Below are 14143 nucleotides of genomic sequence, written 5' to 3' on the forward strand. Positions count from 1 at the left end.
GGAAGGGAGCTAGAAGATCTCTTGAATAGACTCATTCTTGAATATAGCTTGTTGATATCAGCTGTATTCATTCGTAAATGTCAGGGCAGCAAGCCCTGGTCAGCCATTTAACTAAACTCCTGTCTATTGTGTCCTTTGTTTGCTAAACTGGCAAATTGCTTAGGTAGAGTCACTAGAGAATACAAAGTGGTGTGATTCCGACTGTCATAAGTGTGAACACCTTGTTAGTTCACTTGAGTTGGCTCAAGCACACAAATGGCCGTAGCTCATAAGCACCTGAACCAAAATAAATGACTTAAAGCTGACAACAGATCTGATCTTTTCAGAACTATAAGTTAAGAAATTGACAATAATCCCTGTCATCTTTCCTAAAATACAAATTAAAATAGATTAGTATTTAACATTATTAAAAGTGATTCCGCCATGCAGGCTGTAAGTAGTCAGTGTAGCCTTTGAAACTGCATGACCTTTACTTCGAATTTTTGATAAATATCCTGCTTCACCTATCTATACCTGACTCAGATGGCAGAAATAGGGTCTTCTCTTTTATTGTTGCCCTACAGTGGTCTAGTTCAAGTACTACACAGGCCGCCCAGAAGCAGTTGTCTGCACTAGAATAAAAAAAGACACACAACGTTTCCAGGTAAATTAATGTCTAATTCATCACAAAAACCTAACACGTGTTGGTAGAAAACAATTGAAAGCAATCTTTACATGGATTTTAAGATGTTTATCTGTAACTTCACTCAATGTCTGCCTATATCTTTCCACATTAGTGACACTACAAGCAAACTCGAGCACCACTTTTAAGGGATTCCTTCTACAAGCCCGATCAGTTGGTGGAGACTTCATTGTTGGCACATTTAGGATCACTGATACCAATTCACAAGGATTGCAGTGTGGTAATGTACTAGTATGTCATTACTTTGTTACTTTGTTAAATGATGGTCAATTTTTTTTTTTTATTGTATGTAACGTAGGAAACTGACTAGTTGAACTCATGGATGCGGATGTTAAAGCTAAAGCAAAATATTAAATGGTGGCTTCAAAAAGACGCACATTGCTGTGTGTACCTGACTATTGTAGCTAGCTGGCATCCCAAGACATTGCTGTTCATTAAAGTGGATCGCTTCAGTCAAGGGTACTCTCACATCATAGTAAAATCTCTCATGAAGTAGATAACGAATTTGCTTCAAGTAAGTCACTTTTCATCTACTGAAAATGCATGAAACAGCCAGCTTCTTTTGTTGCTTTCCTTATAGCTATTGATGCCATCCTCAGCACTCCATAAAGATGTTAGTTTGTACTATATATTTAAAGTATTTCTAGACTGTGAACTTTAGTTATGACAGTTTTCACTGTTTTGTTAAAACAGTGGCCTCATTGTTCTGTCTGATTTATCACATTACTTATTTTAAAATGCTTTAATTAACTCCTTTATTATCCTTACGACATATTCGTATGTCATTACAAGCTGTTACTAAGATGCTGTCATGAAGTTTATATACATAATTTTTGGCAGTGCCCACCAGCTTGGTGCCTGTTGCTTTTATAATTGGGAGCAATGCTGACAGTCGCCTGTTGGAGAGTGGTTCATTTGTAGGTGGAGGTAGAGACCTACCACTAGTAATATGGCCACAAACACAATATAAGGTCAAGTCATGATCTCAATAAATTATTCCCATGCTCAACTCTTGGTAGCTGGCAATGAGCAGGGAGGTTTAACTTAGGAGACAGGAGTGTAAAGAGTAAGCCACAAAACACAATAAAAATCCAACACCATTTTATAAAATGGGAAATATTTATAAGATTAAAATGACACCAAGACACAAACTGCTGGGAACTAGAGATATGATTTTTAAAGAATAAAAGTAAAACTAGTGCTAAGCAAATAGTACTCAAAGAGGTAAAAAAGGTCACGTTGGACCGAGATAAAGTCCAATGTTCAGACCAACCATGATGTAACACTTTTACACTTACGTCCATAAGTGTTTCTTGATGCAGGAAAGTGGTCCACAGCACCAGCCAAGTGATCAGATGCTCGGGGTTGCCTCTTTGGGTCTGGGACTACAACTCCCACAATGCACCTGATCAACTTATGGAGCTGTTCGTAAAAATTGCTCCAAACTTCTCCAAACTTCTGGAACTTCTTTTTGAAGTTCCTCTTGTGGGTTAAAAGTGTCTAAAACACCAATCACAGAGTCTAGAAACTTTGAGTTGATCCTTGGGATGTTGGGATTCCAATTCCAACAATGCATATGGTCAGGTTCTTAAATATCCACTGGACACACTCTAGGCAGGGACTTAATAGTGGAGATGGTGCAGGTGAGCTCTGTTAACCTGCTTCTTTTAGAGAGTCCACTCCTTGAACCCTGGGAAGACAGGCAAAGTCCTCAGGGCTCAAGTTACAAATTGCTCAGCAGGTGTAGTCTTTCAGAGTGCTATCCTTGGGGTGCAGATCAGGGTTCTAGGAGGGCAGTCCTTCTTCTCCTTGTTGTTTCAGATAGAAATCTCAGTTGCTTGGCAACTTATTCATATTTGTTCAGTGTTCCTGTGCATCAAGCAGTGATCACATCCCGTGACCACTGGGATGTAGGGTGCCACCCTCGGGTATGACCACTTCCTCCAAAGTGTGACATATTCTTGTTCCAGAAATCACCATTCCTCCAAAATCCAATATGGATCCATAAGCGGTGTCCCTGGCCTCTGTGCAGCTCACAGTGTCATGGCAGCATTGCTGACGGCATCAGAGATTGGCTTTTTTGCTTCTCTTAGGTTTCATCTTGCCCCCAACAGCAGAAACGACCTCCAGAGGCCCAACATTGGAACAGCAACCTTCTGGTAGGTCCTAACTCTCAGCAGTAGAGTTCAGGGGAGCTGGGGGTGAAGTGTTTGTGTCTTTGAGACTTCGGAACAGGAGGCCAGCACATACAAGCCCTTGGAGATTCTTCTTCAAGCAGGTTTCTCAGCAAAGTTCCAGTCTTTGTCCTGACATTGGTAAAAGCAGGAACTGTAGGCCAACACCACATAGCACATAGCAAAGGAGCAGTACTCCTCCTCACAGCTCCCAAGCTTTTCTCCTTGGCAAAGATTCCTCTTGAGTCCAGAAATGATCTAAATTTCTCTCATTTAAGTTCTACTACTTATACCCCATTTTGTCTTTGTTCTTCTTTGTGCAAGGGTCTCTGAGACCAGTCCAAACCAGTGCTGTCCTCAATAGTGCAGTATGACAACAGGGGGTGGAGACAGCATTGAGCAAGGGAGGAACAACCTATTCAGGTGCAAGGACAACTCCAGCCACTACTCTAAATGCAGCCAAGGTCTAGTCAGCTCTGCTCTGAGTCAGCCAGGAAGGGTTGGGCACACCTCAACCCCCCCCAGTGGCTGTCTACCGTGAATGCACATCCCCAGTCCCTGTCACTCCAAAACCGGACAGTCAATCCACAAACAGGCAGTGGCGCACAGAATGGTTAAACAAGAAAATGCCTACTTTCTAAAAGTTACAACTCACATTGAAGTACGACTGGCTGAGTCTTGGGGGGGAGTAAAAGAAAGATAATGGAGGACGAGTGTTCTGTGGAGACCTATAAGGGGAGATATCCCTCAGGACAAGAACCGTCACTCACCGTTAGGTGACATGCTTCATCATTTGGGTTCCCTCCTCACACCATATATATTCATATTAATTGAATGTAAAGGCAACCTGAAAAGCAATGCTACCTTTAAAATGACAGCAGGCAACACAGTAATGCACACCTAAGTGCATTAAGCCAACTGGGCCTCTAAACCTACATGTATGTATTATACACTAGAGACTTACAGCTAGGCTGTCAGTACTAATCATAATTGTATGTAAATACCATATATCTTTAATTAAGGCACAGGCCATGGGTCTGGTTAGCAAACCCAGGGTGCAATCAGAGACAGAAAGCCAGCATCTAGTAGTCAAAATGGGGACAAAAAGTGGGCTTACACTGCAAGCAGCCCTGGTCTCTCACACCACCTTTCTTGCCTTTAGGATGTAAGGAGGCTGTTTGCCTTTGCTCAATACCTTCAATGCACCAGCATACTCCTGAATCAGGCAGTCTGGTGCTCACTTAGGGCGACCTTAGTAATATTACTAGTGACATCAAATATGTAGGTGTGGGCCTGAATGGGATTCCAAAACCCATCCCAGGTCCATGTAAGGGTCAGGCTGGTGGATGGGTTGTGGGAGGATCTGAGGGGTCCTATTACTGCCTCCTGCTTCTCCCTAGCATTATCCACCATCTTATTTCACTGTTTTCTATTGGTGGGAGGGAGGTGCGATTGATGCCCAGCTCTTTCCACCGTTTCTCCCACGACTTCTGTCATCCCACTAACAGAACAATGGAACCAGGGAGCCAGATGGGATACAATAGAATTGTTCTTACCTCATCCCCGTCCAATCCCCACTTCTTAATTCTATTTCACACAACTCCTTCATGTTGCAGTGCTTCACTACCCGAGAAAAAGATTGTCAAACACAGAGGTTGTCTATCACCTTGGGTTCCACTGTGTCTCTAGTTTTTAGAAATGTCACATTTCCTGGTGTCTTCTGTGTGGAATCCAGTTTATATCCATGGAAAACACACATGTCTGGTAACCCCACTCTCAGAGGACATAAGGAAACAAGATTGGGTCATGCCTTGGCATGGATATATTCCTGTGTTAGGACAACCAAAACAAACTGCCATCTTTTGGTGGAAAAATGCTGAAAATCTAACACATGTATTCTTCAGCACCAATTAGGCTGAGGGTGGATGGCATCCAGCAATCAAAACCTAATGATGTTTAGATATTGAAAATATATGGTTCTGGTGAGTGCTTAATTTGAGATGATGGTTGCAGGGGGGGCCCACTGGCATTCTTTTTCGGGGACTAGCATTTATTTTACCTCAACAGACGTGGATCTAGAGCAAGAGAAAGAAAACAACAAAAGGAGGAAAGAAAGAGAAAGGCAGATGAAAGTTACAGAGATAGAGAGCAGGGATAAACAAGTATTTACAATGCAATAGGTCTCACAATTTAGAGTTTTTGAGCAATTGACATTGTAAATGACAATGCCTTTTATAATATTAAAAGGCATTGTCATTTACAATATCAATAGTTCAAAGTTTTGCAAAAGCAATACCTCTTGTATTGCGGAGAGCAGTGTCTGTGAAACGGGTGCCGCGCTCACTATTGAAACCCAATGTGGTATTCCTGAAGTGGACGCCACGCTCAGTATCAAAGTAAAAAAAAACAAAAAAACGGAGTGCGGTGTCCCTGAAGCGGGCGCCGTGCTTAACATCAAAGTTAAAAAAAAATTAAACTGATGGAAGTGTCCCTAAAGCAGGCGCCACGCTCATCATGCAAGTTAGAACGGCATAGCGCTCAATGAGAAAAGCAACCGCCATTGTCTGGTGTGGGCGCACTGCAAATACACAAAGCAGCCGCCATTGTCTCCATCAATGTCAATAAACAAAATAGTCCTCACCCACTTATAATGTAGACTGTGTAACAAGCGAAGTAAAAGGTCCAGTCAATATGGGCAGTAACAAATGTAGACAAGGCGGTACCAAGGAGGGACTAACAAGCCAATTTACTATTCAGAAGCCAGCATGTACGAAGGTGAATGACACAAGCCAATGACAAATATGGGCGGAGAGTGGGCGAGGATTCCAGTGCATACTCTAATACAGAATGCCTCGCAGAGCGCGCAGTGCATGCGCCCTGCCGCTAGGTACGACCTAAACATTCTTGGAAAAGGAATACTTCCTAGTTTCTAACATTTGAAATCAACTAAAGAGGGGCTCCTGGATCTGGAGGACAACTATTCTATGAGGTCTCATGATGAGAGAAGATGTGGTCCACTGGTCAAAGGTTTGGGCACCAACCAGCATGCATTTCTTATTAGCAGTCTTCAGACTTCGACAAGTTAGTTGTCACCAATTATGAGTCGTTTTAGGAGTTTTATTTACTGGGTATCTTTATGAAATATGATCCACATTGACAGTGGAGAACAGTTGGACATCAGTGAAAAAGTCAAATGCTCAGCTTTACAAGGAGGTTCTGTTCATGCTTAACATTGATCTTGAATAGCTGATGAAACTAAGCCACTAGTAATCTTCACCTGGATTCATTCAATTGTTTTTTGAGGATTGTCCATCAGAACTGCTTAGCCTCATTCCCTCTGAATGGAACCAAAGACTACTACATACATGTTTCGGTCCCTGTATTTTTCATCAATGACATGCATCTGGAGCCCCTGTGAAAAATAAAGCTCTCAACCAAGTCTTGACATACTCACAACACTTAAGCCAACTCTCTGAAACCCCTACTGCTAAGGTCGTACTGGTTCTCAGATGTGATGGATGGAAATACTCGACTCAACCTGAAACATGTAATTTTTCTGGGCAGATTCGATTTCATAGTTTTCAGTATCTCTCATTCATTACAGACAGGGATCAACTGTATGCAAATCAGCATAGCCCCAAGACAATACGTCATAATGCAAATTCGGAGGCTTTTCTGAATGGACAAGCGAGCAGAGTTATGTTTATAAACAGACTGATAACCTGGTCAGTGCTTGTTTATCTGGGAACATCAGAAAGGTTGATATGCAATATTTTCCAACATTCCGCGGATGTGACAGAACCCTGCCAGTGACAACATTGATTCACTGCTCGAGAGCGTAACTATGCGAATTCTGTTTGAACATTGATCCTGAGGTGAGGGAGTAAGTTGGAAGATATTAAATTAGTGTTTTGCTGTCAGCATGTTTCTTAACTAAGCCTTTTTTGATTTACATAATGGTATATTTTTGATGCCACTGAAAGGTTCTTGCAAAATATTGGCGGTTTTGCCATGTGAGGTGTGGGTAGTTCATCCAGTTGTGGAAAAGTCATCAAGTGGTGGGAAAAGACAAAACTACAATGCAAAAATGCAAAAATGCATTGGCAAACCCAATAGGTCTGGCCTTAGCTCTGTGATTTTTTTATTTTATCATTGCAAACATATGCTGCATAAAGAAGAGGGAAAAAACTAAATCTCAACTTGGCTGCCATGTGTGTGCATTAGCATTTCAATAAAAAAAAAAAAACATTCAGTGATGTGGCCATGTTAGTAGTGTTTAAAAAAAAATCCTATCAGTGGTGCGATGCATTTTTATTATTGCTATTCGTGAAGGAGAAAAGAATAAATCACCACATACCCAATCAAGCACTGAATTCAGAAACGGCTACGATGTTACTTAAAAACTGGGGGGCATATCATCAAGGCGGCGCTATTAAATTATCGCCGCTTTTGCGTCCGTTTTCGGGCGGAAAGCGGTGATAATTTCATCGCCTTATCAGCAAAGACACGCTATCACGTGTTTTGCTGACTTAGCACCTGTCACAACAACGCCCACCTTTGCATCTCTAATGAGATGCAAAGTGGGCGTTCCTTCCCAAAATAACTGGAGAAATGTCGCTAACCGACATTTCTCCAATTATCAATGGGCACAAGGAAGCATAGCGATAAGAAAAGTAGCGCTAACCGCAGTTATCGCTACTTTCCTTACGCCTGCTTTTAGTTTGACTTGGCCATGATATCCAATGGAAGGTGGATATCATGGCTGAGTCTGCCCTGCCCTATCAGCAAGCTATCGCCAAACGCTGTGCAATTATCGCTGGATTTCCAGTGATAATCGCACATTTGGCAGGTTGCGCCTGGAATTTTATCGCTTTTGAGATAAGTGTTGCTGATAGCATGCTATCTCAGCGATGAAATTCAGCGTTAGCCAGCGATAATTATCCTAGCGCTAAGTGCGTTTAGCAATAATTATCGCCGGTTGTTGCTGATATGCCCCTGGATCATTTTACAAAGGAGACCAAAAATAAGTCATCATCTAACTGGACAACCAAAGTGCAGGCAAAATAGATAGTTGATATTTAGAGTTAATATACAAAATAAATGAAATAAAAAACATCCTTTAAACCAGCTTTGTCAATGAAGAGCAGGGAACGATTTTCAGACATAAGTGAACAATCAATACTGGCTTTGTGCAAACCACCAAAGTGAAAGCAGCCAATGGGTAAAGTGGGATGAACAACTTCCCCATGCTGTATGCAATGGTTGGTAGAAGAAAAATGTGATTGACAATTTAAAAGACCAATGGTTGAAACCATCTGACCAGAACCTCCTTCTGTAGGAATATTAGGTATGACTTTTTTTAGGAAAAACACTAGTCTTGAGAAGCAGCTAATGCTCTTTCAAAGTCCAGGCCTAATTGTTTGGAAAAACCACAGTATATACAGCTAAAGCTATCACAAAGGCTAGCCTGACCTAAAAACGCTTGCATCACATGTACACATCTGATAGAGGACGACTTTTCATTCCTTCTGTCTTTACATCCGAGGGATGTGAAAATATCCTTAGTGGGGATGCCGGCTTTGTTGATTCCAACAGAGAATTCCCTCTGTGCCATGAAAGGTTATTTTTGCATCCGTTTATGGTGCTTGTTTGACGCTAGTAAACCACGAGTGCAAACCAGAAAAAAAGGGAAGCACCACAATGAAACCACTGACAATCCTACAGCAAAGTTTTGTGAGCAAAATGCCGGGACCTGAGGGTAGATATTCATATTACCAAACGTGCCTGTGCTGCATAAAAGATTAATGTCATCATCCATTAGCGTGAAGTCACCTTCTCCATAGAGCTGCAGTGCTTGTAATTCTCCCAGCACAGATTAATCCTTTGGCCAGACGTCTGCGTTCTTATAGTTCTCATTGTATTGTTCGCAGGAGGACCCTCAGAACCAGCTATGCATTTCTCTTGAGAAGCACAAGCATCGTTAAGGCTAGAACTTCAAACTTTGGAACTGGGAAACCAGGCTCGAATCCCGCCGTCGCCTCAACAGCCTACAATTGTAAGCAATTCACTTAATCACTCGCTGCCTGAACATAACAAGCATTTTCAATGCAATAGGACTCGCATTTATGAGAGACCTTCTCACAAATGTGGATTGCACCACCAATTCCAAAAGTAATTTCGTCCATCCACTGTTAGTATACCAACATTTTCTTTATTCTTCGACTTCCTAAGGGCTTAGTCAATAAATATAGTCTTCTAATGTTGTTGGTTAGTGTACAGAAAGAATACAAGTCTCAGGGACGGTATGTGTCCTTTATTGGAACTGTTCCCTCCTGGATCCAAGGTCAGTCCGATAATACTCGGCTTCTGTGCCGCACTGAGCAGCAGTTCAGGCCACCTGGGAGGGAGAGGAGGCACAGACAATGGGAGTGTGGGTGGGGGTAGAAGACATGGACCACGGAATTGCGGTTGCGGGGAGGAGACAAGGACAATGGGAGTGCGGGTGGAGGGAGAAGGGGGCGGGAAGGCACGGACAAAAGGAGTGCGGGCAGGGGCGAGAAGGCAGTAGGAGAACCTCATTTAAGTAAATTGTGCTCAGTCTAAATAACACGTAGCGTAGCATGGAACACTCGAAGTAAAGGGGCCAGTAGCCATGGGAGGATACAAATGATGACATGGCGGTAATAAGGAGGAACTAAAAAGCCTATAAACCAATTCCAAGTCAGCATTTACGAAGGACAAAGACACAAGCAAATGAAAAATATAGTTGGGGGAGTGGTCGGGCATCCCTCACATAGTGAACTACCACAGGTCTTCCCCAGAGCAGCGCTTGCATGCTGGCTCAGGGCTTGACTTAAAAAGAACCTCTAGGAGTGTGATAAAGAGGCAAGTGTGTTTAGTTTTGGATTAATGAGACATCATGTGTAATCAAGACGACACATCATTGGTATATGGCACTCGACCTTCCGATAGTGCCAGCCAAGGGTTTCTGAGCAAACATTTGGGCCTGGCAATTCTTCTTTTACAAAATAAGCACTAACTGTGGTTCATTTTCCATACAGCCTAGCGGCGATACCTTTGACCAAAACATAGGTAGCCTATACCATCATTTCAATTGCAGTTCCTTTCGAAATTAAAGAAATTTACTGCACTCCGTAATTTGTCTGTGGGCACCCTGCAGCCATAAAAACTCATAAAACTGTAGTACAAGAAATCTCAGGGAGACCTAGAGGAATAAAACTGGGGGTCAATCTTTGGCAGGGATACGTTCCTGTGAGGTAGACAGGAAAGAATTAAACAAATCTGAAATACGTCATGTTATAAGCAATCTTCTGGTGCACCATTTAGGGTTAGGCAGGTCTGGAGACGAGAGATATTAACCGCAGGATATGCAGACATTTAAAAGGTATGGATGTGTTATATGTTTCCATATAGGCCAGGATTGATACCTGCAAACAAAAGACAGGTAGCCTATATTGACATTTCACTTTCAGTTGTTTTTCAAATTTCCAAAATGCATTGCACCCTGTTTATTGACTGTGGGTTCTGTGAATCCATGGGAAACCCAATTTATATGGTACCCCCGTACTCAGGAGAACAAGGGAAACATAGATGGGGGTCAAACCCTGACAGGAATACGTTTCTGCATATGAGAGACTGAATGGAATTTCTATGCTTTGAGAAGAATATTGCCAGTAATCTGACAAAAATCATGTTTTACAAGGTAGTCCCTTATTTTACTTCGGTCGTATAAAATTAGAAAATATATAGTTTTTTTACTTTCCAAATAGGACTGAGTTTGATGTATGTCTTTTAATGAATAGTGCACCATTAACAGTGAAGCTGCCATGAGCTTGTGCTCTTTGCTAAAATTGTATAATTTATTTTGCAGACAATTTATCATAGCATAGGAAAACTACACATATTTGGTATTATTAGAATCCACACATTCAGAGGGATATTTCCTAGGCTAACATTCTGGAATTTATGTTGTTCCATTTGAGAAATACAACAAAATATTGAGGAAATTTGTTGCAAAAATGAAATTATCTCCACATTTTTCATTATAAGTTCAGGCTGCAATGAGATATTGAGACATGTGTTGTGCCAATTATTAGCCTTCAATGCCCCTAAACAACTCTTGAGTTTCACAGCCTTTATGATTAACTCATTGAAAGCAGCAAATCAATGGTGTAGCAGTTACCACTTTCCAGTCCTGGAGGTCACCAGTTTTCCCCTGACTCCATTTTATCCTTTTCAGTTGTCATCTGACCGGATTACCTGCTGCTGATGCTTTATGTATGATAATACCACATTTTTATGGTATCAGGGCCTGTGACGTGATTGCTTACAAATCTATCAGCTACCTTAAATATGATAATACGGTGAAATATTAATTAATCAAATCAATAGTCCAACACAACTTTATAGTAATGTGTGTATTGGAAATATCACTGGGGAAGTGCCTATTTATGACCCACAGTTCCAGGTGAAGTGCAACATGCAACAAAGTCATCCTAGGGGTCTCTCCTCCTTGACGTTGTTTTGAGGCCTTTACGTTTTAATTCAAATTTCCATTGATGTTAATGGAGCAGTGTCTGCCATACTTTGACTTCATGCCAGCTAGATATTCAGTCAAGCAGTTAACAGTTACCCTCTTCTGAGATAAATCTGTATGAATGTATACATTGAAATTAATTCGTTTGACAAGTAAAGGGAAGTATATTTTAACTTTAAAGTACCTGCAGTGACAAAGCATAGCTCTGGTTACTGTTGCACAGCCTTCAGAGACAGTTTGTTAGCTATTAATTTGGCCAATCCTCCCAGGGGTCTTTCTATTTTAGTTAAAGTTCTTGAGTGTAAAAGGTTTCATAGTCTGCTTCACCCATGCAATTCTCGCATCAGTTTTCAGGAACAGTGGTCAAGACAGCATATGGTGGCTAAGCCTGATGTCTATACATCTAACCCCAGTTACCAGCAGTGATAAGAGAAACAGTAATGGGTGTCTATTTCTCCCGGTGGTGCTGGTATAGTGCCAGCACCCAGCCACCTTTGGTGCCAATCGACTGCACCTAAATGCAAATGCAGAACAAATGTCAAAACACGAGGAATGGCACTACAGCACACACAGTCCAGTTTACTCCTGTTAGTTCTTTTCTTTTGTTGAATCCTACTCTTCCATTAATTAAATCCAGTTCAATCATGAACAGTACTTGAATCCTATTTAATGCAGAAGCAAATTCTTGTACATATGTGTCCATAAACAGCACAGCTGGCGTGTGTTTCATCCTCCTGGACTTTTTCAAGGCTTTAAAATTCATATTGGCCAGTTATTTTGTACACATTTGTTATCTATTTCGGGACACCTGAACCCAGTGGCATCACCTCAGATGTGTACCGTTGATCCAGTGAAAGGCCAGGATAAACATTTCACAATCAACATTTTATTCACAATGGGCCCATGTACACATTCAGATTTCCTGACTGTTTCGCTGGGGGTCAGTTTTATTTCACTTTGATCTGAATCAGTTAATGTCTAACTATTCACAGATCAACACTCTTCCTTTTGTCAATGGACCACTAGTCGAGTAGTTGATGGTGATATTAACAAATTCCTTAAACTATCTTATAACTTTTCAAATAAAATAATCACCGACTCCAAGTAAGATTCAATAGATTTTATCTAATAACTCATTCAAAAATGAACGCTAATTTGTACAGATTCACAGTGCAAGCTCCATCAACTTTGATGGGAGAGAAAATTCATTTATCAATTCAAATACACAAATACATTCAACAATCCCAACGCATTAGGAGTGATAGATGAAGAGACAAAAGACACAGTAACTCATACTTTGCAAAACATATGCAAATTCAAGACAGAAACATAATTACCGAGTGGTGAAATGGGAAAACCCAACCCCTGGCCAAAAGGATTGGTGGTGGTTGCCTGATAAAGAACTCAGGAGACAAAGACTATAGGACAGGTGCAGGATAGGATTATACTTACTACACTTCTCTAGAACCCGACGCACTGGAGCGCATCCCTCTCTTACACTCTCTCCCTCCTCGATATTCTTCCACAAATCTTCAATCTAGTCAAGCTGTCTCAAGTATTGAATCATCCCAGTCCGTTCTTCTCCAGCAGCAGCTCTTGCCAACTCCTCACTCAGCATCACCGTCTCTTTGCAGCAGCTCTCTCTCTTCTTAATCTTAAATCACTCAAATTATACCCTTTAATTTTGCATGTCCCACCCTCAAAGGTTGCGTCATGGACTGTGATTGGGCCGGGGCAGGGGAGTTGTCATCACCTCATGCACTCATTCTGGGATTCTTAACTAATTCTTTGTTTAATGAAACCCTTCCCATTTAATTTATTCAATTTTTCGGAACACTTCCTTTCACATGCATTCGCAAAAACAAATAGATACAAATTTTATATAATTTCTACAGTTGAACAACTTTCCCAAGCATCCGTCCTTGGTTCTTGGAAAGGGTCAATGTTCCGGTCAGCAGGTCAATCCAAGTCTTTAGTGTGCAGACTCAACTTGCGTTACGTTTCACCCGCCATGTTTCCTTTTGGCTTAACACATCACGCCCAAACGCACACTATTGATAAATGAATCATAAACAGAGGTTAATTTCTCAAACATGTTATTATCACTCTTCACCACCCACTTCTAGTCTATCCTATGTTATTTTCTTCTTTTGTTAAGCAAAAGCATTAGTAGCGAAAACCCTTTTAAAATCCAGGTGAGCATATGCCAGGTTCGCGGTACCTCGAGGCCTACAGTTAGTGACTCCTTGCGCATGTGTGAGGGTTTCCTTCTCACATGGGTTAATCACATGATTATTGGCGCGATACTGGTTTTCACATGCGCAAGACAATTTTCGGTTTCAAGCGGGATCTCAGTTACGTAGCACATTATTCTTGCTTAATTAAGCAAGCAGAAAGCCTTTTTCCCCGTGTATAAATGTGTGTATATCAATTGTCTTTTATCTTCTACTCTTATTTGTTAATACTTGTTAACCACAGGTTGATTCGAGCAAGTTTCTTTTCTTCGAATACTTGCTCCATCACCATCACTTATACAATCTGCGTAAGTGACTGGAAAGTATGCATTAACAGAAAACTTCCATGGGAAGGGCATGGCTTATGTGTGAAGTGACTCTGTAGAGATTTGTAGAGAACACATAAAAGTTTTCAGGTTACGTATTAGCCCAATCTGACTCAATTATGTGGTTGTTAGAAGCCCAGAAACATTCCACTATCTAGTGGGTGCTAAAA

The 14143-nt window shown here is 41.3% G+C and overlaps 1 protein-coding gene across 1 annotated transcript in view; it reads left to right on the forward strand.

The window, feature by feature from the left end:
• Window positions 1-14143, forward strand: part of LOC146834591 (ferric reductase 1-like) — a 285647-nt gene that overhangs the window by 3897 nt on the left and 267607 nt on the right. The window contains exon 2 of the mRNA XM_085600125.1: window positions 777-913. Coding sequence (XP_085456251.1) covers window positions 777-913 — 137 coding nt within the window. The remainder of the gene's footprint in view (window positions 1-776; window positions 914-14143) is intronic.

The sequence above is a fragment of the Triturus cristatus genome, chromosome 4_2 (genome assembly GCF_964204655.1).
Source record: "Triturus cristatus chromosome 4_2, aTriCri1.1, whole genome shotgun sequence".
NCBI classification, from domain to species: domain Eukaryota; kingdom Metazoa; phylum Chordata; class Amphibia; order Caudata; family Salamandridae; genus Triturus; species Triturus cristatus.